The 24870-nt window shown below is 40.7% G+C and overlaps 1 protein-coding gene across 1 annotated transcript in view; it reads left to right on the top strand.

The window, feature by feature from the left end:
• Positions 1-24870, top strand: part of CACNA2D3 (calcium voltage-gated channel auxiliary subunit alpha2delta 3) — a 700147-nt gene that overhangs the window by 562632 nt on the left and 112645 nt on the right. The window contains exon 17 of the mRNA XM_070738505.1: positions 22472-22555. Within this exon, the coding sequence (XP_070594606.1) occupies positions 22472-22555 (84 nt within the window). The remainder of the gene's footprint in view (positions 1-22471; positions 22556-24870) is intronic.

Genomic DNA, 24870 nt, shown 5'->3' with positions numbered 1-24870 from the left:
TAATATATGCTGCTAAAGCCTCAAAAGAGGAAGAAATTGCCAAATCTCTAAAGAAGGGGGATAAAACCTTCTTCAGATATATTAGTGATAAGAAGAAGAAAAACTGCGGCATCACGAAGCTTAGTACCGGGAAAAATACATGCATTAATGGGAATAAGGAGATCGCTGACCATTTCAATAGCTACTTCTGTTCAGTTTTCTCAAAAGACACCTTACAAAATAATACTATAGAGGGATATAGCATTGCTTCCAACTGTACGGATTCAGCTCCAGTGATCTTAGAAGCCGATGTCTTAGAAGAACTTGAACGATTAAAGATAAATAAGGCAATGGGTCCAGATGGCATCCACCCCAGAGTTCTTAAAGAACTCAGATCTGTCATTGCTACCCCCCTGACTGATTTGTTTAACCAATCCTTGTTAACAGGAGATGTTCCTGAGGATTGGAGAATGGCAAGTGTTGTGCCTATCCACAAGAAGGGCAGTAGAGAAGAAGCTGGTAACTACAGGCCAGTTAGCTTGACATCAGTTGTCGTTAAAATGATGGAGACTCTACTGAAAAAGAGGATAAATCAGCACCTAAAAAACAATAACTTATTGGACCCAAATCAGCATGGCTTTACTGAAGGCAAATCATGTCAGACTAATCTCATTGATTTCTTTGACTATGTCACAAAGGTGTTGGATGAAGGTGGTGCCGTGGATATTGCCTACCTGGACTTCAGCAAAGCCTTTGATACGGTTCCACATAAAGAGCTGATAGATAAATTAGTGAAGATTGGACTTAATCCCTGGATAGTTCAATGGATTTGCAGCTGGCTGAAGCATAGACACCAGAGGGTTGTTGTGAATGGCGAGTATTCTGAGCAGAGTCAGGTTACAAGCGGTGTGCCACAAGGGTCTGTTCTGGGTCCTATTCTTTTTAATATGTTTGTGAGTGACATAGGGGAAGGTCTGGTAGGGAAGGTTTGCCTATTTGCCGATGACTCTAAAGTGTGCAATAGGGTTGATATTCCTGGAGGCATCGGCAATATGGTAAATGATTTAGCTTTACTAGATAAATGGTCAAAGCAATGGAAACTGCAGTTTAATGTTTCCAAATGTAAAATAATGCACTTGGGGAAAAGAAATCCTCAATCTGACTATTGTATTGGCAGTTCTGTGTTAGCAAATACTTCAAAAGAAAAGGATTTAGGCGTAGTGATTTCTGACAGTCTCAAAATGGGTGAACAGTGCAGTCAGGCAGTAGGGAAAGCAAGTAGGATGCTTGGCTGCATAGCTAGAGGTATAACAAGCAGGAAGAGGGAGATTATGATCCCGCTATATAGAATGCTGGTGAGACCACATTTGGAATACTGTGTTCAGTTCTGGAGACCTCACCTACAAAAAGATATTGACAAAATTGAACGGGTCCAAAGACGGGCTACAAGAATGATGGAAGGTCTTAAGTATAAAACGTATCAGGAAAGACTTAATGAACTCAATCTGTATAGTCTGGAGGACAGAAGGAAAAGGGGGGACATGATTGAAACATTTAAATATATTAAAGGGTTAAATAAGGTCCAGGAGGGAAGTGTTTTTAATAGGAAAGTGAACACAAGAACAAGGGGACACAATCTGAGATTAGTTGGGGGAAAGATCAAAAGCAACATGAGAAAATATTATTTTACTGAAAGAGTAGTAGATCCTTGGAACAAACTTCCAGCAGACGTGGTAGATAAATCCACAGTAACTGAATTTAAACATGCCTGGGATAAACATATATCCATCCTAAGATAAAATACAGAAAATAGTATAAGGGCAGACTAGATGGACCATGGGGTCTTTTTCTGCCGTCAGACTTCTATGTTTCTATGTTTCTATGTTTCAATGCTTCTCAAATAGTGGGGCACACAAAACGATGCCACGGAGAACATGTGACCCCAGGGAACGGGTGTGTGTTTTGCCGCAGAGAGTGGGAGCTTTCTCCACTTGCACTGCTTCGGAGAGTCCAACATGGGTTAATCTTCAGCCTTGCTGGAAGGGACTGAGTTAAAAATTAGCATAAATTACTGGTCCAACCCCCATGCTGCCCTTCCTGGGTCAGTCTAAAAAACTCAGTCATAGTGAAGGGACACATGAGTTTTCCTCCTAGGACTCTTAGAGTCTAGGAGTAGTTTTATTGGTATTTTAGTTGTTTTATTAATAAATTATGCTTGTTACTAATGATTTTTCTTTTTCTGTTTGTTTTTCAGATCCATGGAGCAGCTCACCTTGGCGGGTTGGGCCCCTGCTCTGCGGAGTATTGCCCTTAAAACGTCTTTCCCAGGTCGGAGCCTCTTCCCTGCGTGGGTACAGCTCCTGAGACCGGGTGTCGCCAGCGAAAGAGGTCCCCAGCCTGCGCGGCCATACCGTCTTTCAGAGCGACTTTCAGGACGATGCAGGACGAGATTCAAATTTCCCGCCACAAACCGCCAGCGACGGAGGTCCCCGGCCTGCACGGCCATACCTCTAGGCGATGCGATTTTCACAATATTGGCCAGGGCAAAGCGGAAACTTTAAAATTCCCGCCAACAACGCCGCCTAAGAACGGAACAACTCGGGCGATCCCCGTTGCCATCTGAGACGGCCAATTTAAGGGCACGGCCATTAAAAACATGGCGCATCACACAGGGGGCCGCCATTTTGGGGCAGCCCTGCAGAGGGGTCGACTTCCGCCCGCCAGATTCTAAGGGCTAACGGACAGCCCGATTCATCCCTAGAGAGGCAGGAAGAGACCGGATATCCTATCCCACACAGGAAAAGACTGCTCTCAATCGGCGGTGGCCATCTTTTCCCTCGGTAAAACTTGTTACAAATGCAGCAAAGAAAGTTTCTCTGAACTTTGCATTATTGGAGGCTCAGAATCATACCCAATGGCTGATCTTCCGCAGCAGGGGACAGCAGAGCCCTCAACTGTAAAGGCCAAGGAGAAAGCACACTCCTCAAAGGCAAAGTCGAAAACCTCTCAGTCCTCATCTGGGTTAAGAGAGGCCGAGCGTCGGATTAAGGCATTGGAGGAGCAATTAGAAGCTCAGAAGCAAAGCAATGCCTCTTTGTCAACAGTGCCAGGTCAGAGTGGGGGCATGATAACCGGGACCCCCCCCCCAGGCTCCCAGAGGGAATTGGGTTGGCCACAGACAAGGACTGGTCGCCAGATAGGTTTGGGGGCCCATCCCAGGTGGCGGAACCAATAAGACCTGAGGTTACCAGGCCATCTTCCACTTCTCCCGCATGGCACATGGCACCCCAACCATTGCCTACAGCCACGTTTACCCCAACAGCTGCAGGGCTCAGATCCTCCCCAGATACCTGGCAACGCCTACCACCAGCCTTGCAAGATATGATCGCTTCAGCATACTCACATGGCATAGCAGCTGGAGTACAACAATACACAGCAAGTGCTCCCCCTGCCTCTCCACACCCTCCTCCTCCTCCTTCCCTGCAAAGGAATATCTGGGCAGCCCCAGCTCCCCCGTCACCTGCTCATGATTCATTTCTAGAGGATCCTGCATTCAGAGGGCAGGGCTCAGAGCCAGATGATGGCCTATCTGAGGATGAGGGGGCACCCCCGGAACCACCAGCATATACAGGTCTCTTTAGGCCCTCTATATTTCGTGTACTGCTGAATAAGGTGAAGATGGCTGTTGCCTTGGGCACCCCTGAGAAGCCCACAGATCCAGCATCGGTCCCTCAACCGGCCTCAAGGGTGCTCACGGAGCTCCAAAGGGATGCTGACCTTATACCGGCTCCTAAGCTTTTCTTGGACAATGTTAAGAGGCCTTGGCAATATCCAGCAGCCGCTCTAGGCCCAACAGCCTCTGAGCGTAAGTTTTACGCATTCGAGCCAGAATTGGAAAATTTGCTGGAATTTCCATCGGTAGATGCTCCAATTGCAGCCCTAGTATCTAATGCATTAGTCCCCTCCGAGGTGGCAGATGGCCTAAAGCCGGAGGACCAGAGGGCAGAAGGAATAAATAAAAAAGCTCACCAGATGACGGCATGGGCCCTTAAAGCAGCCTCAGCAGCGTCATTTTTTAACAGGGCTTCTCTCCTTTGGCTCCAGGAAATGCTCTCGAAGCTGGGACCTGAGGAGGGCCGCCTAAGGGAAGACCTTAACAAGTTGCTAGCTGCTGCGGAATTCTCGGCGGACGCCACTCTGTCAGCATCTCGTTTCTCCTCACGAGCCCTAGCAGCAAACCAATCGTCCCGTCGCTTACTCTGGCTCCGCACCTGGCAAGCTGACGCCAAATCCAAAGGGCGTTTAGCCTCGGCCCCATTTGATGGGACAAAATTGTTCGGGGAATCTCTTGACAAGGTCCTCGTGGAGGACAAAGACAAAAAGAAAATCATGCCTAGAACCTAAAGACGTCAGGAAAGACGCACCGCTCCGTATTTTAGACGCCAACCCTTTCGGGCTGAATCTTCCTCCACTGCACCCCAGGCTGGAAGATCATATACCCAGGGGTCTTACTCCCAACCGTCCTACAGAGGGGACAGGGGTAACTTCGGAGACAGGAACAGGCAGTTCCAACAAACAAGGAAGGCCTATAGAGGTTCCAATAGGGGAGGCTTTAGAAGGAACAAATGACTTTACCAAGACACTCCCCATAGGAGGACGGCTGCAGCACTTTACCGCCTCCTGGGCGTCTATATCCACAGACACTTGGGCTATAAATACTATAGCTCAGGGACTCACCCTGGAGTTTACCCAGAAACCTCCAAACAGATTTCTGGAGTGCCCGGTGCTCTCCAACGACCACAAGCGCAACCTCCTTTACCAAGAGATTTATCATCTATTTCAAATTGGTGCCATCGAGAAGGTTCCACCGCACCAGGAGGGGCAAGGGTACTATTCCATTGTGTTCATAGTACCCAAGGCCTCGGGGGGTTGCCGCCTCATACTCAATCTGCAGCAGTTGAACCTATACATAAAATACCGCAGGTTCAAAATGCACTCTCTAAGGACTATACTGGCTGCAATACGTCAACAGGACTGGTTGACGTCAATAGACCTCAAAGAGGCATACCTACATGTCCCAGTGCATCCGGATTACAGGAAATACCTCCGGTTTTGTTTCGAAAACCATCATTTCCAGTACAGAGCCATGCCCTTTGGCCTATCGTCAGCACCCAGGACATTCACAAAATTATTGGACATACTCACCGCAGAGCTCAGGACACGTCCACTACGCCTGATGGCGTATTTGGATGATATCATCATATTGTCCAGCAGCCCCAGTCGAGCACATCACGACCTGACAGAGACTATGGAAACCTTGGAGAGTATGGGGTTCTCAATCAATTACCAAAAGAGTCACCTCATACCAACCAGGTACTTACCCCACCTGGGTACCAATATAGACACCATGGCCGGCAGAGTCTTCCTGTCGTCAGAACACCAGGACAAGGTCAGAGCGTTGATCACAGAATTGCAACACAGCCGTACAACAACACTGGCATTCCTATTCCAACTGTTGGGAGTTCTCATATCCTGCATAGACATTGTACCCTGGGCCAGGCTTCATGCCAGGCCGCTACAGTGGTTCCTCATTCCTTTTCAGCAGAACCGAACCAGCCACTCTTCCAGATTGGTGACGATTTCACCAGAGGTGCGCCGATCACTCCCATGGTGGAAGTCATCAGCCCTACATCAGGGGTCGCCGTTCCTACTACAACAAGAGGTAACCGTAACAACGGACGCGAGCCTTTCAGGTTGGGGAGCTCACTCCAATGTAGGAGTGGCCCAGGGACTATGGAGTCCAGAGGAACTCGCATGTCACAACATCAATTACTTGGAACTCAGAGCGGTTCACCTGGCTCTCAGGCACTTCACAGGACTGGTGAGGGGCCGGAATGTACTGATACTTACAGACAATGTGGCGACAAGGGCGCACATCAATCATCAAGGCGGCACGAAATCAGGTCGCCTGATGAGAGAATCTCAGTCTCTGTTCAGGTGGGCAGAGCAACATCTCGCATCCCTACGGGTGGAACACATATCCGGCACCTCAAACATACAAGCGGATTGGCTCAGTCGGACTACCATAGACCCGACAGAGTGGAGCCTGAGCACAAATCTATTCCTGGACATCATGCACAAATATGGGACTCCGGAAGTGGACTTATTTGCCACCTGCCACAACAGCCACTTACCAAGGTTTTTCTCAAGGTTCCCATCACCAGGAGCGGAACAGATCAATGCGCTAACCTGCCCGTGGCCGGAAGGACTGCTGTATGCATTCCCCCCTGTCTGCCTAATACCGAGAGTAATACACAAACTGCTACAAGAACAGGCAGAGTTACTTCTGGTGGCCCCACATTGGCCCAGATGCCCTTGGTTTGCGGACCTCATGGACCTCTCAATTTCCCCCCCATGGCGCATCCCACACCACAAGGTGGTACTGACGCAGGGGTCAATTTGCCACCCAGACCCCCAGTGGTGGAGTCTTGCCGTGTGGCACTTGAGGGGGAGAGATTAAGGAAGGAACGGGTCCCAGATAAAGTGATAACCACCATCCAAGCAGCACGCCGTCCCTCCACGACGCGAATTTACCAGGCAACCTGGAGGGCTTACTGCTCCTTTTGCAGAGGTCGCAATCAGGATCCTCAGTCACCATCAGTGGTCCAAATCCTGGAGTTCTTGCAAGCAGGCTTGGACAAGGGATTAGCTCCGAATACACTTTGCAGACAGACGGCGGCAATTGCCACGATACTTAAGATGGATTTTTCTACTCCAATCTCCCAGCACCCATGGATTCGGGACTTTATTAGAGGGGCAGCGAACATCAGACCCCCTACTATACACCGTTTCCCCACATGGGATCTACCCCTAGTATTGCAGGCCCTCACGGAGCCTCCCTTTGAACCCTTACGGGAGATACCGCTACGTCTGTTATCACTAAAAACAGCTTTCCTCACAGCAATCACATCAGCAAGGAGGGTCTCCGAGCTGTCAGCTTTATCAGTAAGACCGGACTTATGCATATTCCACACCAACAGAGTGGTCCTCCGGCCAGACCCCTCCTTCCTACCTAAAGTGAACACGGTTTTCCACAGATCTCAAGACATTGTGTTGCCGGACTTTTGTACCCAGGGGTCTCACCCACTGGAACTGAAATGGCACAAGTTAGATGTTAGAAGGGCCATCAAAATTTATATACGACGGACTAACACCTTTAGGAAAACGGAAGCCCTGTTCGTCTCATACTTTCCAGCATCTATAGGGAATAAAGTATCACCCAAGACAATTAGTTGCTGGATCCGTTCCTGTATCATCACCGCCTACAAATCAGGGTCTACACCGATACCAAAAGGCATCACAGCACACTCAACAAGGAGTGCGGCCACATCAGCGGCATGGACAACACAGGCCCCGATCGACGATATTTGCCATGCGGCAACCTGGGCCGCGCCTAATACATTCATTCGACATTATAGATTGGACACTTTCGCTTCTGCTGAAGCGGCTTTTGGACGCAGAGTACTGCAGAGAGTTTGCAACGATACTGCGCCCCTGGTCCAGCCTTCTCCCCCCCCTAATAAGTTGAGCTTGGGTATATCCCATGTTGGACTCTCCGAAGCAGTGCAAGTGGAGAAGAACCGTTGCACTTACCTGAATGGTCTTCTCGCTGCACTGCAAGGAGAGTCCAAACCCACCCGGCTGTTTGGCCCAGGGTCACAGGTTTGTCATAGTTTGAGTTTAATTCCAGTTCAGTTGGTTTAATAAAGTTCTTTGGTTTACTATCACTATGACTTCGTTTTATTATAAGACTGACCCAGGAAGGGCAGCATGGGGGTTGGACCAGTAATTTATGCTAATTTTTAACTCAGTCCCTTCCAGCAAGGCTGAAGATTAACCCATGTTGGACTCTCCTTGCAGTGCAGCGAGAAGACCGTTCAGGTAAGTGCAACAGTTCTTTTGTACCAAACAACAACACACAGCACAGAGCAGGAGATATGAAGTACAGATAATAAACCTTAAGAGACACCATGGGAAAATATTTAACAGGGATGAAAAGAAAGGAGGAGAGAGGTGGAGACAATGAGACAAACGTAAATCTCCCGAAAGACGAGGAAATATGATGAAGTGTATGTAGTGCTTGGCTTCACTGTAACTACAGTGGGAGATGAGGAAAGACTGGTATTTTTACTGCATCTAAAAATGTTGGCAGTGGATAGCACGAAACAAAATAAATTAAGTGTCACTTAGATACATTACACTTGTGTTTGTGAAAAAACTTGAGTGTTTTCAGCAAAAACTTGCCAAATATAGCAAACAATCGTCCCAGCCGAGAGTTGGGGGCATGTGAAATGTTTACTTCTTCCTAGGGGACCATAACAGAAAATAATTGAGAAGTACTGCACTAGTGGCACACATTTTTTCCCTGGCAACTGAGGACCAGTTTGGACAGTTGTCAAAAAGAGGATCAGTGATAGTCTTCCACTTTTCCGCTGGAAAAAATCATACCTATTTGATAATGAACTTGACACTTTTGTTCACACAGGGAGCACTTATTAGGACTGAAGAGAGTCATCTGTTCAACCTAGGTCAGAAAAGCACATAAAAGGTTCAGAACTTCACATCAGGTTTTGTAAGCGGGGCATATGCGTCACAGGGTCAGGATATAATTAAAATTATGTACAGTTTCAAAAGAGAGCTTCATCTGTTGTCCTGTTTTTGTTTACTTTTTTGGCATCAGTGCTGGAATGAGTAACCTCATAGATTAGACAAAATGTAGTTTAGCAACATGATGTTGGCACTCTATCCCAGGCCAAAAAAAACACAAGATAGCACATTAGATTCCACCCACCTCCTTCTCTCTCCAGTAAATGTGAGCCATTCTGTAGAAACAAAATCCCACCTGGTTTTCAGTGCATGGTTATGTTCCATACTGTTGGCCATATCAAAAGGATGGTATGCCAGAAATTCAATACTTCAAAACCCTTGATTGGTTCCATCCTTGCTGTACTTGCTCTTCTTAATTCTATTCTTAACCATTTCTTCCATACTAAACATCATTTCTCTGTATGACATTCCTCCCACCACACTATCATTTATATGCTGGTAGATAATGAAGTTGCCTGTTTTTGTAATATTAGGCACTTTTGCTGTTTCCCTGATTAACTCTCCTAGGTTAGGCAGAAAGGCAGAAGCGAGAGCAACATTGCATCTTGCATATCTTATAGAAACATAGAAGATTGACTGCAGAAAAAGACCTCATGGTCCATCTAGTCTGCCCTTATACTATTTCCTGTATTTTATCTTAGGATGGATATATGTTTATCCCAGGCATGTTTAAATTCAGTTACTATGGATTTACCAACCACATCTGCTGGAAGCCTGTTCCAAGGATCTACTACTCTTTCAGTAAAATAATAAATAAAATTATTTCTTGGGATTTATGCCCTAGTTATTCTGTGAATCAGTGTGCCTCTTTTGACATATCCAGTTGATATCTTTTTGGACATAGAGTAAAACAACTGTTACTGTAATTACAATGTACCTTCTGTATTTTTTATCTGTGGGCATTTAATTCATGCTGTTTTCCCCCAAGACACTATTTCTTCTATCTCAGAGGCGCTCATTTACCTATTTTAACTTTAAGATTTGCTTATTATTGTTCTGATATGCAAGTTAATTTAATCAGTTTTGATTAGTCTTTTTCTTATGATTATTGGGAACTTTTATCTTATCGACTTTTCCAAATACATCTAAGAACATCGGGATATGGTACGCAAGGAATAAAAATTATTTTCTTTGAGCATCTTCAGCATTCATTAAAGCTATGTATCTGGATGTAAGTATATGAAAATATGGTTTTATTTTGAGAATATAAATTTAGGATTATGCTGCGTAAGTTAGTTTTAACCATATTTTCTGCCTTCTCAGAAGCAAGCCATATTTATTCTCAGATAGTTGAATCAAGGATAGTTTGAAGGTTATTGGATTATAATTACTATTGCTGTTATTATTGCCACCTAAACCTTTGCCAAGGATTTCATAAACCCTTCCTCAGAATCATGATCTCTGTCCAGATCAACTACATACACAATACTTTGACTGTGAAGTTGTGTAATATGCTCAGAAAAATGGGGATCCCGGAACATCTTATTTTCCTCATTGGAAACTTATATACAGGTCAGAAAGCCACAGTCCAGACAGAATGTGATAAAAGAGACTTATTTATTTATTATTTATTATTTATTATTTAGATTTGTATGCCGCCCCTCTCCGTGGACTTGGGGCAGCTTGTTTCTAGGTTAGCAAAGGAGTGGCACCAGGCTGTATATTCTCCCTGTAGTTATTCAATCTATATGCAGAATATTGTGTATATTGAAGGGAAGATAGAATAGAATTCTTTATTGGCCAAGTGTGATTGGACACACAAGGAATTTGTCATTGGTGCATATGCTCTTAGTGTACAAAAGAAAAGAAAAGATACATTTGTCAAGAATAATGAGGTACAATACTTAATGATTGTCATAGGGTACAAATAAGCAACCAGGAAACAATATTAATATAAGATGTAAGTTAACAAGGAACAAGTTACAGTCATAAAGTCATACATGGAAGGAGATAGGTAATAGAATGATGAGAAGACTAATGCAATATCTTAGTAATGCAGCCTTAGTGAATAGTTTGACAGGGTTGAGGAAATTATTTGTTTAGCAGAGTGATGCCATTCAGGGAAAAACTGTTCTTGTGTCTAGTTATCTTGATGTCCAGTGCTCCATAGTGTTGTTTTGAGAGTAGGACTGAAAGATGATCACATTGGTTTTAAAATTGTTGAGAGAACCATTGATAAATAACCTGAGCTATGCTGATGACACTATCCTAATATTTGAAAATGCAAAGGATCATCAAGCTTCAGTATTAAAAGTAAAAAAAAACATTGAAAAAACTGGAGTAAAAGATGATCAAATGAATGACAAGAGATATAATAACAAGCGTTAGAAGTGACAATGAAATATGAGCCACCCAGAGTCCCTAGAGAGTGGGCAGCATAGAAATTGAACAAACAAACAAGCACGTAAGTACGTAGTGGATGGCTTCTGCCTTTAGGGTCAGTGATCAACAGTAAAGGAACAAGTAAACAAACCAATGGATCATTGAATAAATCAACTCAAAGTTCTCACTCAAGGCACAACTAACAAGGCTCAAATTATCCTACTTCAGACACATTATGTGAAAACTCTGCTCTCTGGACTCTGCCAGGAAAGGTGTAGGAAAGACAAAAAAACAGGGATGACTGGCCACAGGTGGATAACTCAATTACAAAAGTGATGAGTACACAGGTTAGGGCAGAAGTGGGTTCCTCCCGGTTTAGATCAGTTCTGTAGAACTGGTAGTATCTTGGCAGCTTGGGTTGCTAGAACTGGCAGTGACCCAGGCCTGCTACGCCCCCGAGCCAGTTCTCTTGGCAGCACTATAGCCGGCGCCATCTTGTTTTTTGCTTCTGCACATGCACAAAAGCTTTGTTTTAGCATTGTGCATGCGCAAAACACCACCAGCAGTGAAAAAACCCAGAACCCACACCTGGGTTAGGGGTAAATCATCTCAGAGAAAATCTAGGTGGTAGCAGAGTTGAAAATGATTTGATGGCACATAATCAAAAATTGGAAGCTTTTGTCAGAATATTTGACGAGTCTATTGTCAAAAGATTGACAATTTTTTAATTCTTTTGTCGTCCAGTAGTGATGGCAAAATGTTCAAACAGCATCCTTTTAATTATTAAATATGCAAATTATATTATATCAACTGCATCTCAACAATAGATTAAGTGCTTCATTTAAATCATTTGGTGAATTTCCTTTGTCCACAAATATTGTAAAATAGGTTAATCTCTATCCTAAATTACCATATTTTCAGACTATAAGCATTCCATACTATGTACACAAGGTGTACATAGCTTTTCTGGAGGAAAACAAGGAAAAGAAAGTCTGCCTCCTAGCAATTTGCCTCCTTGCAGCAAACAACAAACAGCCTGGTCAGTTTCAAAACAGCCTGATTTAGTACGAGCAGCTGATTGGCAATTGGATCTGCCTTCTGGAATACCACTGATCAGCTGTTCCAGGCTTGCCATTCTATGTGTCTTATTTTTGGCCCTTTCCAGGTGGTGGAGATAGGTGGTGATGGCAATCCCCGCTGCCTGGAATAGCCAAAAATGGGACACATGGAGGGTGAAAATCGAGCACGCAGAGGCCGAAAATGGAATGCACAGAACCCAAAAATGGGGTGCACGGAGGTGGCACTATGTGATGGTGGCCATGGCGCTGAAAAGCAGCAGCACTTCCCACAACCTGGAACAGATGATCAGTAGTATTCTGGGAGGCAGATCCAATCATTAATCAGCTTTCATGCTAAATCAGGCTGTGCTGAAACTGACCAAGCTGTTTGCTGTTTTCTGCAAGAAGGCCAATTGCTAGAAGACAGAGCCTGACGAGTGAGGGCCAGCAGATGGGCAGAGCTTTGCAACATTTGCTCTATAAGATGCACAGACATTTCCACCCACTTTTTTGGAATGGTGCAATTTATAGTACGAAAAATACAACAAATAATAAAGCTTAATAAAGCTTAATAAAACTTTGGCTCACCCCACCAAACACGAACCAAGCACACTAGTGTGCCTCCCATCCCCTGTCATATTGTCTCTCCTGTATCTCATATCTCTTCTCTTCTATCCCTATATCTTTTTTTTTTATATTCTCATTGATATATTTTATTCCTATATTTTCTCCTCTATTTGCTCCTTGATATATCTCACTTCGAGTGTGTATTATTATGTATTGGACAAAATAAATAATAAATAAATAAAAATATTTGAAAGTTTGCCATTCAACCAAAAGAGACACGATGGGTTGTCCTCTCATTTTCTAAAACTATGGTAGTTTAAGCCTGTGGGGTCATACTCACACTTATATTAGATTGCATTGTACCAATTTTGGTCACTTTTCAGAACTCGTATTATTCTTATTTTTATTTTTTTTCTAATATTTTACAGGAAAGTTGCAATACATAATTTTTAAGGTGTGTATTTTCATAGCATGAAAAATCATCAGTTTCATTATTTCATAAATAAGTGTGACTGAAATCTTGAAACTGTAAAAAATGTAAACTGTTAACATTTAGTACAAAATAGTTCAATTTTCCTATTTCCTACTTTGTACAAGGTAGTTCAAACAAATAATTTTTAAAGAGTTATACTGATTTATATTGTTTTACATCTGTCTTTTCAAAACAATAGAAAATGTCTTAGATATGGAAAACAGAATGCGTGTGTATGTGTGTGCATGAACTAAAATGACAGCTATTTTGCTTTCATAATAAACTCCGGAGTTTAAATTAAATATATGAATTGTCACAATACATTGTACATTGCAAAAAAGCCCAACATATTTAAAGATTGTTGAATCAGTATTAACATAGCAGTAAATTCTGGGAAAAATTGTTTCTCCTAATATAGAAAAACAGGAATCCAAGTCTCAGAGGAAACATTAATGCCCACTTAAGTGGTGTTAGCCTTTCATAAGCAGCAAATCTCATTTTTCTCTGGGGAAGCCTGCTGGAAACTAAGATAACCTACACTTACCCTTGCTAATTCAGAGGCTCTATAAAACTCTACAGCTGTAGCTGTCAAACAAATATTTAAATAAACTGAGTAGTGAAAATGCCTTGTGTTCACTAAAATAACTGAAGAGACCAATCATTTGGATATCAACAATAATTTTTGTTGGTATTTCCATCTTAAAAGAGAATCCCCGTGAGAGCAAAAATTGCCACTCATTAGTAATTCAAAATTATATATGTTTAAAAAGACAATTAGCTGTTTTATGGCTTTGCTGATAAAACCAGTTGTAAATGCAAATGAAATGCAAGAAATTTGGTAGCAATACTTACAGTTTTATGTTATTTCTTTCAACTTTGACTTTAGGTAAAAAGACATTCACTGAGTTGAAGTCTGCAAATGTTGAAATAATGGCAGATGTTTTAAATTATTTCCATATTAAAAAGATATAATTATAAGCAGCTGTCAGTTTTACATAATCCTGAATGATAACTTAAGAATGCAAATGAAATATGAAATATAGATGATCTGATATAGAAAGAATCATACGCAGGATAAGTCACGCAACAAATTGTAACTGATCTGAATGAAGATATTGTTTACCTCGGGTTTATAGGTACATAGAAAGGGTTCCTCATTTTTTCATCCATTTAGATGAAGACTTATTAAACTTTCCTGAAGGCAAACATTAACTGAGATTCAATAGTTGCCCCTATTGTTTCATGTGTCAAGGTGACTATCAGCCATTTTGTCAGAAGGACCAGATGGTGAATTATGAACTCAATCTGTTTTTTCTCCAGTTTAAGAATTATGATGTTGACCATGAAAGAGAAATCAAATGACTGCTAGAGACTTCCTTAATATACAGTAGTATACAGCAGTTGGCTACTAGCCGGAACGTTAAATTGCGCTCGCTGCGGTGGCTCATAAGTGCTTGCGGAGCCAGCGTGATTTTGCTTCTGCACCTGTAGAGGTAGCAAAATCGCGCACAGAGCCGCAGGTGCGCCCGTGTTTCTCAGAAGTTTTTTTTGCTTCCCGCATGCCAAAACACGGGTGCTCTTGCGGCTCCATGCGCGATTTTGCTACCTCCACATGTGCAGAAGCAAAATCACAGTGGCCCCGCAAGCACTTATTAGCCACGGCGGTGAGCTCAATTTAGCGTTCCATCTGATAGCCCACTGCTGGTAGTATATCTTAACTATTTCAGAAACTGAAACAGAAAAGATGGCATTTAATTTTGTTGTATGAGATGCAGTGACAATTAACTAAACTAAATTAAACTAAACTGCTTTTGTTCACATAAGGTAACATTAAAAAATACAAAGAACTACATCAAAGCCAGATATTCACCCAAAAGAAATGGGAATGTAGCCATGAGAACCATTTAATGTATGAAATTGGAAACCACTACATCAACTACAATTTTCCCAACCTTCAGTATATATTGAACTGCCATGATTCCAAACAATATGTTGTTTGGCAATCCTAGAATGAGCAGAGAGTACCAAGCTGGGAATGTGACATGATCTATCTGTAATTTACAGGAGTCCTCAGTATTATCATCCATAGAAGTGATATAATTATTTGCAAAATTATAATCAGTATATCACCCATAGAAGTTATATAATGATTTGCAAGATTATGTGTGTGCACTCATTTGCCTGGTAAAGAAAAGCTCACTTCTGTAGAAATGGTTTAATGGTTTAAGATACCTTAAGAAACTAGCTTTTCAAGATCCAGAGATTTAGACTTATGATTTGTAATTTATATGCTAATGCTCGTGTATGTGTACATAGATCTATCATCTATCATCCCTATTTATATGACACAGTTACCTGTTGGTTTTTCATTGTAATAAATATTTGTAATAAAGGTAATAGAGGTTTTACTGCATGGCAACTTACTGTATCATTGCCAGTGGCAAGAAATTTTAATCAAAAATAACTGGTCTCTATTGCCAACTATAATCTAAGAGCTTCTGGATTAGAAATCTTAAATTATACCCTTATTCTAAATGACTTTATTTTGAGGGGGATCTCATTTTTTTATTCAACTCAATCTTAATCTTGGAAATTTGCCATTAAGATCCCTTTCTAGGAAATAATATGCTTCATATCTATCACAAATTCAATGTCTCTTAGTAAAGGACTTTGTGAAGTTAAAAATGACTCTATTTTATAAAGCCCCAAGATTTTAGAAAATCAATTAGAATTGTGCCAATGATAATACAATCAATCAATTGATCAATTCCTTAAAAGTCAGGCAATTAAATTAAGAATCTGTACTGGTGCCAGATAGATCCCAAGGTGAAAATCATAGGCATATCAATTTAATGGGGACCCAGCTCAAATAAATGGAGCAGAAAACCATATTTTTAGATCCAAAAATTTATCTTTCCATCTTCCCATTCCAATAGTGAATAAAGTTATTTTAGAAAAATTCTCAGGGTTTTTCAGATGCTACATCTGGCTTGCTTTATAAGAGACCACAACTAGGTAAATGTTTTATCTATTAAAAATGGCCAAGAATACTACTATTCTGATTTTATGTATTTAAAATGTATTTAAAATGTATTTTTATTGCTACATTCTGGAATTTTTTGAATTTTCAACCCAAAATATACTGCTTCCACAGATAATTATTTTTACTGACTTCTCTAGCATTTTGCACATAATCTGCATTAATATACTTGATTTACAATGTATGTTGCATTACAAGTGTTTTGCCATATGCATTGCATGATAAATAACTGAGATAGTAAACCAGAAGAAATGTGAATTTAAAGCAGAAATAATTAAAATAAATAATAAGAAAATTATCCTTAGCAAACAATTTAAATTATTTGAAGTATTTTGTGTGTGTGTGTGTGTATAGGTTCAAATCCCAGTAAGGGTGTGGCTATCTGATGAAGGCAAATAAGTCTGAAATAGATCTATAGTAGTCTCCCTTCCTTTTCATTATCAGCAAAATATGTTACACACACACACACACACACAGAGAGAGAGACACATATGTTTTCGTAGATTTTCATGGGTACAGATATGAAGGTCTTGGCATATTTGGGTTTCTTCCCATGTAAGTTTCATCTCTGAAACTTACACGGGAAGAAACCCGAAAATGCCAAAACCTTCATATAGGTTTGTGTGTGTGTGTGTGTGTGTGTGTGTGTGTGAAAACCACTCACGCATTAATCATGAAATTTCCAAAACTGTAAAACCTACAAACGTGACATTTACCACCATTGTGTTCTTCTTGCCTTCTAGGTGGTCACTAAGAAAAGATTTTTCAAAATGACCATTGGGGCATTAGTATTTCCTATATTATTATTAATAATACCCTCTGATGCTAAGGAGTTCTACTCCCCCTCCCCACCTATTAAGAAATCTGATCCAAATGCAAAACAGTTAGTCGATCCCGGCAGAGACAGCAGCGGAGGCAACTGCTGAGGCTACTCTGGTGGCTTCCCTTCAAGGAGCAGCAGCGCCGGGGATGTCATGTCCATGCCCCAGGCCCCCGCCACCGCCACTGTCTCTGCCAGGACGGGCTAACTCAGTGGCACGCATGACTTGTCCCTGCCACCCGGAGGCCCCGTGCAGCCGCCTGGAATGCAATGCTTTGCTGCTGGGTGTGGAGCGGAGCCTCTGGGAGCCCCTTGCAAGGATTCTCCGATAGAGAGAGACAGAGGCAGAGAGACGAGGGGTAAAGAGAGAGGGAGGGAAATGAGGGACAATGTGTGTGGGGGGGAAGAGAGAGATGTATTGTCCCTACTTTGTGGACCACTGTACATCTAATAAGCCCTATGTTAATCAGTCACAAATGAGATCTATGCCTTGGAAAATAAGTAGTTGTCTGGTTTTAAATATGAACCTCAGATTGATTACTCCAGGAACAAGGTTGTTGATCCCGATTACCCTGTGCCTGATTCCATGTTCTACAGTGGCACGATAAGAGTCACGGGATGTTCTGCAGTGTTGGTAAAGTCCATCTCCATCCCCTTCAGACCTCCCCTGAACCTTTCTCACCCACCAGCATCCAATTGCAAAGTGCTTTCTTTCTGCTGTCCAGAAGTACAATGATGTATTTTGGAGCCAAAGAAGTGAAGGGAGGAAATTTTATGCCAACATTCAAAGTGCAGGGGCAGATCTACCACAGGATAGAGAGTATCAACAGCAGCTTTCATTTCTCCAGATGATGACAATGAAAGGAACATCCATTGTGGAATCTACCCAGAGACTAATCCACAACTGATTACCCAACTGCAGAAGTTTATTTATTCGATTTTTATTTATTTATTCGATTTTTTTATGCCGCCCTTCTCCTTAGACTCAGGGTGGCTTACAACATGTAAGCAATAGCACTTTTTAAACAGAGCCAGGCTATTGCCCCCACAATCCGGGTCCTCGTTTTACCCATCTCGGAAGGATGGAAGGCTGAATCAACCTTGAGCCAGTGATGACATTTGAACCACTGACCTTCAGATCTACAAATCAGTTTCAGTGGCCTGCAGTACAGCACTCTACCTGCTGCGCCACCCCGGCTCATTTGCTGCATGAACACACCAAGTATATTCTGGAACTTTAGGCTGCTGTTTATTCTGTTCCTAAGAGGCACAAGGGCTAACAAGTGGTGATTAATGCCGATAGGAAGCCTTCTGGAGAGCACCGAGGTTGTTTCAATGCCCCCATGACTACAGAATTGGCTGTTCTCACTGCCGGCCAGGATTTTGAGAAGAGAGATATTGTTCTCCACAATAGAAACAACAGGGTGTTATGAATCAGTGAGATGCTTATGATGCTCTCTAGTACCCTCTGATGTTCTGCTGTGAAAAAAAAGATCGCTATCTATATATATAAAAGGAAAAACCACTCATGCCATAATCAGGAATTCTCCAGAACTGTAAAGTCTTTCTGACAGCGAGAACAATCAACAAATGGAACAGCTTGCCTTTGGAAGTTGTGCGGGCTTCATCACTTGAGACTTTCAGGAAGAGATTGGACTGCCATTTGTCAGAAATAGTATAAGGTCTCCTGCTTGAGCAGGGGGTTGGACTAGATGACCGACAAAGTTCTTTCCAACTCTGTTAATCGGTTAAAGGTCTACAAGCTTGAAATTTACCACATATGTTCCTCTTGGCTTCTAGGTGCTCAACCCTCTGATGCTAATGAGTTCTACTCCCTCTACCCACCAGAAAATAATTCTGTTACAAATGCAAAACACAAGCAGAGGAGACGGATTTCAGGTTCAGTTTTACTTTCATAGCAGCCAGCTAGGGGAGGCTTCTGGGCAGCAAGGCTGAGGGAGATAAGGGATAGGATACAGAAGGATTCTGTATGGCAAGCCTGAGGGTGAGAAGGCAATAGGATAGGGCAGGGGTAGGCAAAGTTGACTCTTCTAAGACATGTGGACTTCAACTCCCAGAATTCCTGAGCTAGCAGGATTGGCTCATGAATTCTGGGAGTTGAAGTTCATAAGTCCTAGAAGGACCAACTTTGCCTATGCCTGGGATAGGATTCTGTGGGCCAAGCCTGAGGAGAGGAGGGGAAAGGGGGGGCTGATTTTAACTACAGTGTTCCCTTGATTTTCGCGGGGGATGCGTTCCAAGACCCCCCACAGAAGTCAAATTTCCACGAAGTAGAGATGCGGAAGTAATTACACTATTTTGGGCTATGAACAGTATCCCAGGACATCCCCTGACACTTTAAACCCCTAAATTACAATTTCCAATTCCCTTAACAACCTTTAGATTATTAGTCACCATTATTACTGGTACTCACCATTGAAGAAGATACTTAGTGATCCTGATATTTATTAACATAATTATTTATTAACAATAATTTGATGATGATGTATGACATCATGGCCGGGGAAAAACGTGGTGTAGAAAAAACCCACAAAGTATTTTTTAATTAATATTTTTTTTAAACTGTGGTGAATCGTGAATGTCGGAACCGGGAAAGTCTAGGGAACACTGTACTCATTAATTTTAAAGCTGTAAGTGTAGATTTATCACGCCCGATCATATAGTTCTGTAGCGGAGCACGAGTATTTAGTTACTGTTATTATATATTGTATTTTATTTTATCTTATAAATATGGCATAATATACAATTCTTTCTCTCTCTCTCTCTGTTTTACCTTCATTTTGGCTAAAGCAAGCTTCTATAAAACAAGAGGTTTCTGACTGAATGGGGCTATGAACCTGAGTTTAGTCTGACACTATTATAACAAACAGATTTCAGGTGATTCGGTAAGGATTGCTATGGTTGTCACTGAGGAATGCAAAGGATTCATTTCAAAGTTGACTGTGATAAAAATGATCAGACAGGTTTTCTCTCACAAATCTGTATAAGGCTATTTCCAGAATTTATGGTGCGATATTGTAAGCTATGGGCATAGATGTGACTAATGAGAGCAGAGCTTGGCAAGTTTTTTATTCTAACAAGAATCATAAATAATGTTCCTCTAACCTCGATGAAAGGAAGGAGTTGAAAAAAGATATTTATTTTGGCTCTAGAAGTTGAGGGAATGTCTGCCACTACTTAGCTGCTCCTTGGATTATGATCATGGCAGCTTCTCTCTAGTAAGAGAAGCAACTTGGACCATTTTTTGTAGGTGTGAAGCTGACAACATATATACTCCTCCTTATTTTGAAAGGTTTTCAGCTTCTGTAGGTCAGGACTAGACCTGGTAAGGGAGAAATCAAAATATCTGCTATGTTTCAGTTGTTTGACATTGTTGTTCAGTTCAATCCCATGTTTTTGATACATTCTTATACTCATGAAAAATACAGGTTTTATTTTTTTTCTCTTTCACATGGGAGAAAAAAGAACATTTTCAAGCTTCAGAGAGGACAAGGAGCTAAGTAGAAAAACGGCCAAGGGAGAAATATCTATTTGAGTTAATCATTCATCTTCTTTCTTTAATTTTGGTAAAACTATGCACAAGCTTGCAGCGTTTTCTGGAGATGGTCAGGTAACCTTGAAATATTTCAAGGTCACATGATCAATATTATATCATGATCAAGTGATCAGGACATCCCCAATGATGCTAAAATTAAGCACAACACAGCTTTTAAAAAAGCTAAAAATAGAAAAAGACCAAAGAGGACAGATGTATATACAGCCTAGCAATTACTTTGAAGATGGCAACTTCCTCAGTCTCCAGGTGAGAATGACCACACCTTAACCATTTCAGTTTTTTCTATATTTCCGTTGCCACCAGCCTTCCTGAGGGGATTGAATTAATTAATTGAATTCTGGATGATCATTTCCTTGTTCAGCTAGCTATATGAGTCCATTATGGCACTAGATATATAATTAGTTGTTAAATGTCCATGATGACACTATTTCCTGGCACCAGTTGAATGCAAGCTCACCATGCTTTGTTGTTAAATTAAACAAAGGATAGAGGATGGTGATATGATAAAACACAACTACTCTTGACTGATGCGGGGACATCTTTGCATGAAGAATTTAGGTCCCACAGAAATAACAAAGTGTGAATCTTTTGTGCATTGCAACTTTAAGTTTAAAAACTCAATTTTGAAGCCTAATTACAACTAATGGATCCAAAATGGCTTTTGAACAGTGTTAATTTAGTAATGAATAACATTCTTTAATATATAGCCTTTGATTTATTTTCTTGGAAAGTTAGGAAATTCCATTTTAAACATCAAACTTAGCCTACACATTGGAAAGTTAGTTATTTTTAGCAGAATGTCTTTTCTGTTGGATGCAGCAGGGGGCAGGATATTTCTATGTTATGAAAGTAACCACCAGTGCCAACTCATTTGTAACTGTGATGTTTATTTTTTTTAAAAAAATAAAGATTTACAGTATTACAATAGCAGTGTTTATTATTACATTTCCTTATTGCTGTGTTTCTTGCATTTTTCTCCATGAAAGAACAGATAAAATGTAATATCAAGTAGATACTAACACCAATCATCCCAGGAGTAGTCTCTTATCTTGTTTAAATAGCAATATATAAACAGTTTGTTGATAACACTCTAGGAAATATAACTCCCTACAGGTCTGGAAGAGAAGGTTCAAGATGTCTTTTGTAAATTTTGCAAGTATGACCAAGGTCTTACGTATTTTCCATGTGCTGTATTGTGAACTGTTTTGTAGCAGAATGTACCATATTGTCCGTATTATAAGATTATAAAGAAAACAAGAAAAATTACTTTTTTGGCCTCTATGCATCCAATTTTTACCCTCCCAGGTGCCCAGAAGTATTCTGTAGTGCTCTGCACAGCCCTTTTCCACCAAAAAGCCCATTTTTGGCCTGCTAAGTTCTTCTGGGGGCTGGGGAGGGCAAAACATGACACACAGAGGGCGTGGGAACCCCAAAACACCCATATTTGGTTTATAAAAGGTGCACCTAAATTTTTACCCACTTTTTCAGGAGAAAAGGTGCATTTTATACTCTGAAAAATACTTGAACACTTTTGAAAACTCAAAGGTTTGCATCTTATGTATAAGATGTATGGGCCAGAGTTTTGTAAGAAAATGAATAGTAATCACTATTTTTTTAAATTGTTCTAGTTTAAATTGTTGCAAGAATTCATTGCCAATAAAATACAATACATGGGAACTAGAAATGGAAAAGGCATGGTCTGGTTAACAGAATATCTTTTAAATGTGCTATCTCTAACTACCACAGGTGGGATGAGATGGATTTATAGTCCAGCATGTAAAGTTGTTTTTAAAAAGCATCTTGATGAACTCCAAATGAACAGTTTTTTAATGCAGTGGTGCAAAATTGAATATAATAGGGGGAGAAATTTAACAAAGCCTTTATCAATTTACTAGAAAAATAGAAGTGCCAGGGTTTTTTTCACCTGGAATCTCATTTCTCTCTCTCACTCTTTTTTTAATGACCCTAGTATGAAGAAGGGAAAAAGCGAAGAAAGCCCAATTACAGCAGCGTTGACCTCTCTGAGGTTGAATGGGAAGACAGAGATGATGTGGTAAGTGATAGTTCAGTCACTGCTTGCCAGAAAAGTGACTATCAGCCTGACTGAGCAGCAGGAAGAATACATTTTATTTTTTAATCTATATCAGATCTATTTCAGTTGTACTTGACTGATGTAATGGGTGTTTCCCTGATGCTTCAGTTGTGTTTTGTATGTCTATAAGTATGAGTGTGCTGTTATTACTTGTTGCATTTATCAACCCGTCTTCCTCTGGTAGTTCAAAGCAGCTGAAGGGGGAAGGGTCTCCTTTCATTTCATTCCTACATAACTTGAGCTGGAATATTAAGAGAAAAAGGGATCTTCAGTGCAACTAATGGAAGAGAATGTAACAGGATCAGAGACTTTCTGTATCAATTAAGTACATGAGTTTTCAGGTCTATTGTGTAGAGCCACACTTGTTTTTAACTACATACATTTTATTTTATTTTATTTTATTATTTATTTAATTTATTTATTTATTTGTTTATTTGTTTGTTTGTTTGTTTATTTGACAAACATGTATAGTATTATAGTAAATTTGTTTGTTTGTTTGTTTGTTTGTTTGTTTATTTATTTATTTATTTATTTATTTATTTATTTATTTATTTATTTATTTATTTATTTATTTATTTATTTATTTATTTATTTATTTATTAATTATTAGATTTGTATGCCGTCCCTCTCCGTAGACTCGGGGCGGCTCACAATACAATGAAACAATTCATGACAAATCTAATAATTTTAAAACCCCATTATTAAGCAGACATACATACAAACATACCATGCACAAATTGTATAGGCCCGATATAGTAACATAACATAACATAAGTAGAACGTAGTAATAGAAAGGATAATAAGATAGTAGAACAGGGACATTAGGCACATAAGTGCACTTATGCACGCCCCTTACAGACCTCTTAGAAAAGGGGAGAGGTTGATTGTAGATAACGTAAGGTTGAAGATTTGAGGTAAGCAACAACAGAGTCAGGTAATGAGTTCCAGGCGGTGACCACTCTATTGCTGAAATCGTATTTTCTACAGTCACGTTTGGAGCGATTTACATTCAGTTTGTATCTATTATGTAATCTTATGTTGTTGTTAAATGTGAAGTGGTCACTGACAGGGAGTATATTATGATGTATGATTTTATGAACAACAGTTAAATCAGTTCAGAGACAATGTAGTTGTAAATTTTCTAGATGTAGTATTTGAAGTCTCGAGGAGTAGGGTAATTTGTTATGTGAGAAGGAGTGAAGGACTCTTCTTGTGAAGTATTTCTGGACTCCTTCAATTGTATTAATGTCTGATATGCAGTGTGGTTTCCATACAGGTCAGCTGCATTCTAGAATAGGTCTGATGAATGTTTTGTATGCTCTAGTTAATAAATCAGTTTTTCTAGAGAAAAAGCTACGTAAGATTAGGTTTAGAATTCTTAATGCTTTTTTGGCAATGCTGTTACAGTGGGCTTTAGCACTTAGGTCATTGGAAAAGAGTACTCCAAAGTCTTTGACTGAGTGACGGTCGTCTGTGAGTTCAGTTTTACCAAGTATGTATTTAGTATTCGGATTATTTTTACCAATGTGTAGGACGGAGCATTTGTTGGTAGAAATTTGAAGTTGCCAGTTGTTAGACCATTCAGCTACATGGTCAAGGTCCTTTTGAAGGATAGAAGTATTGGCAGAGGTATTAAATAGTTCAACATCATCAGCAAAGAGAACACAGTTGCTTGTGATATTGTCACAGAGATCGTTTATTTAGAGTATAAAGAGAGTAGGTCCTAAAACACTGCCTTGTGGGACGCCACTGTTAACTGGAGCAGGATCAGTAAATCACTACAAATGTATAGTAGATAAATAAATAAAATCTCTTTTCCCCCCTCAAATACTTTCTTTTCTCAATATATGCTATAAGAATCCTCTTACATCACTCATTATCCCCAAGTCAACCTTTTGTGAGCAGAACGTACACAAAGCAGTGCTTTCCTAGAGGTATTGATCAAAGGGACAGAGCCTTTGATCGTGGAGGCATTTGGAATCTTTCCTGCTTTACACTTCTTAAGTTCATCTGATGTCTTCTCAAGTTCCCTAAGTTGGCAGCACATTTGCATAGTGTAACATTATGCTATGACATGGAACCAATGGCAAGAAGCATTTTATTTATTTATTTCTATACCGCCCAACTCTCTAGGGACTCAGGGCAGCTCACAACAAAAATGAACATGAATCAGTATAAAAACATTTCAATTTAAAATAATGGTAGCCATCCATATATTCATGGGCCAACCTTGCTAGTCATCCCCCCCCCCCCGAGGTCAATGGCCCCAGGCCTGT

The sequence above is a fragment of the Erythrolamprus reginae genome, chromosome 2 (genome assembly GCF_031021105.1).
Source record: "Erythrolamprus reginae isolate rEryReg1 chromosome 2, rEryReg1.hap1, whole genome shotgun sequence".
Lineage (NCBI taxonomy): Eukaryota > Metazoa > Chordata > Lepidosauria > Squamata > Dipsadidae > Erythrolamprus > Erythrolamprus reginae.
Note: the sequence above shows the minus strand (reverse complement) of the source record. Positions and strands in the feature narration are given on the sequence as shown.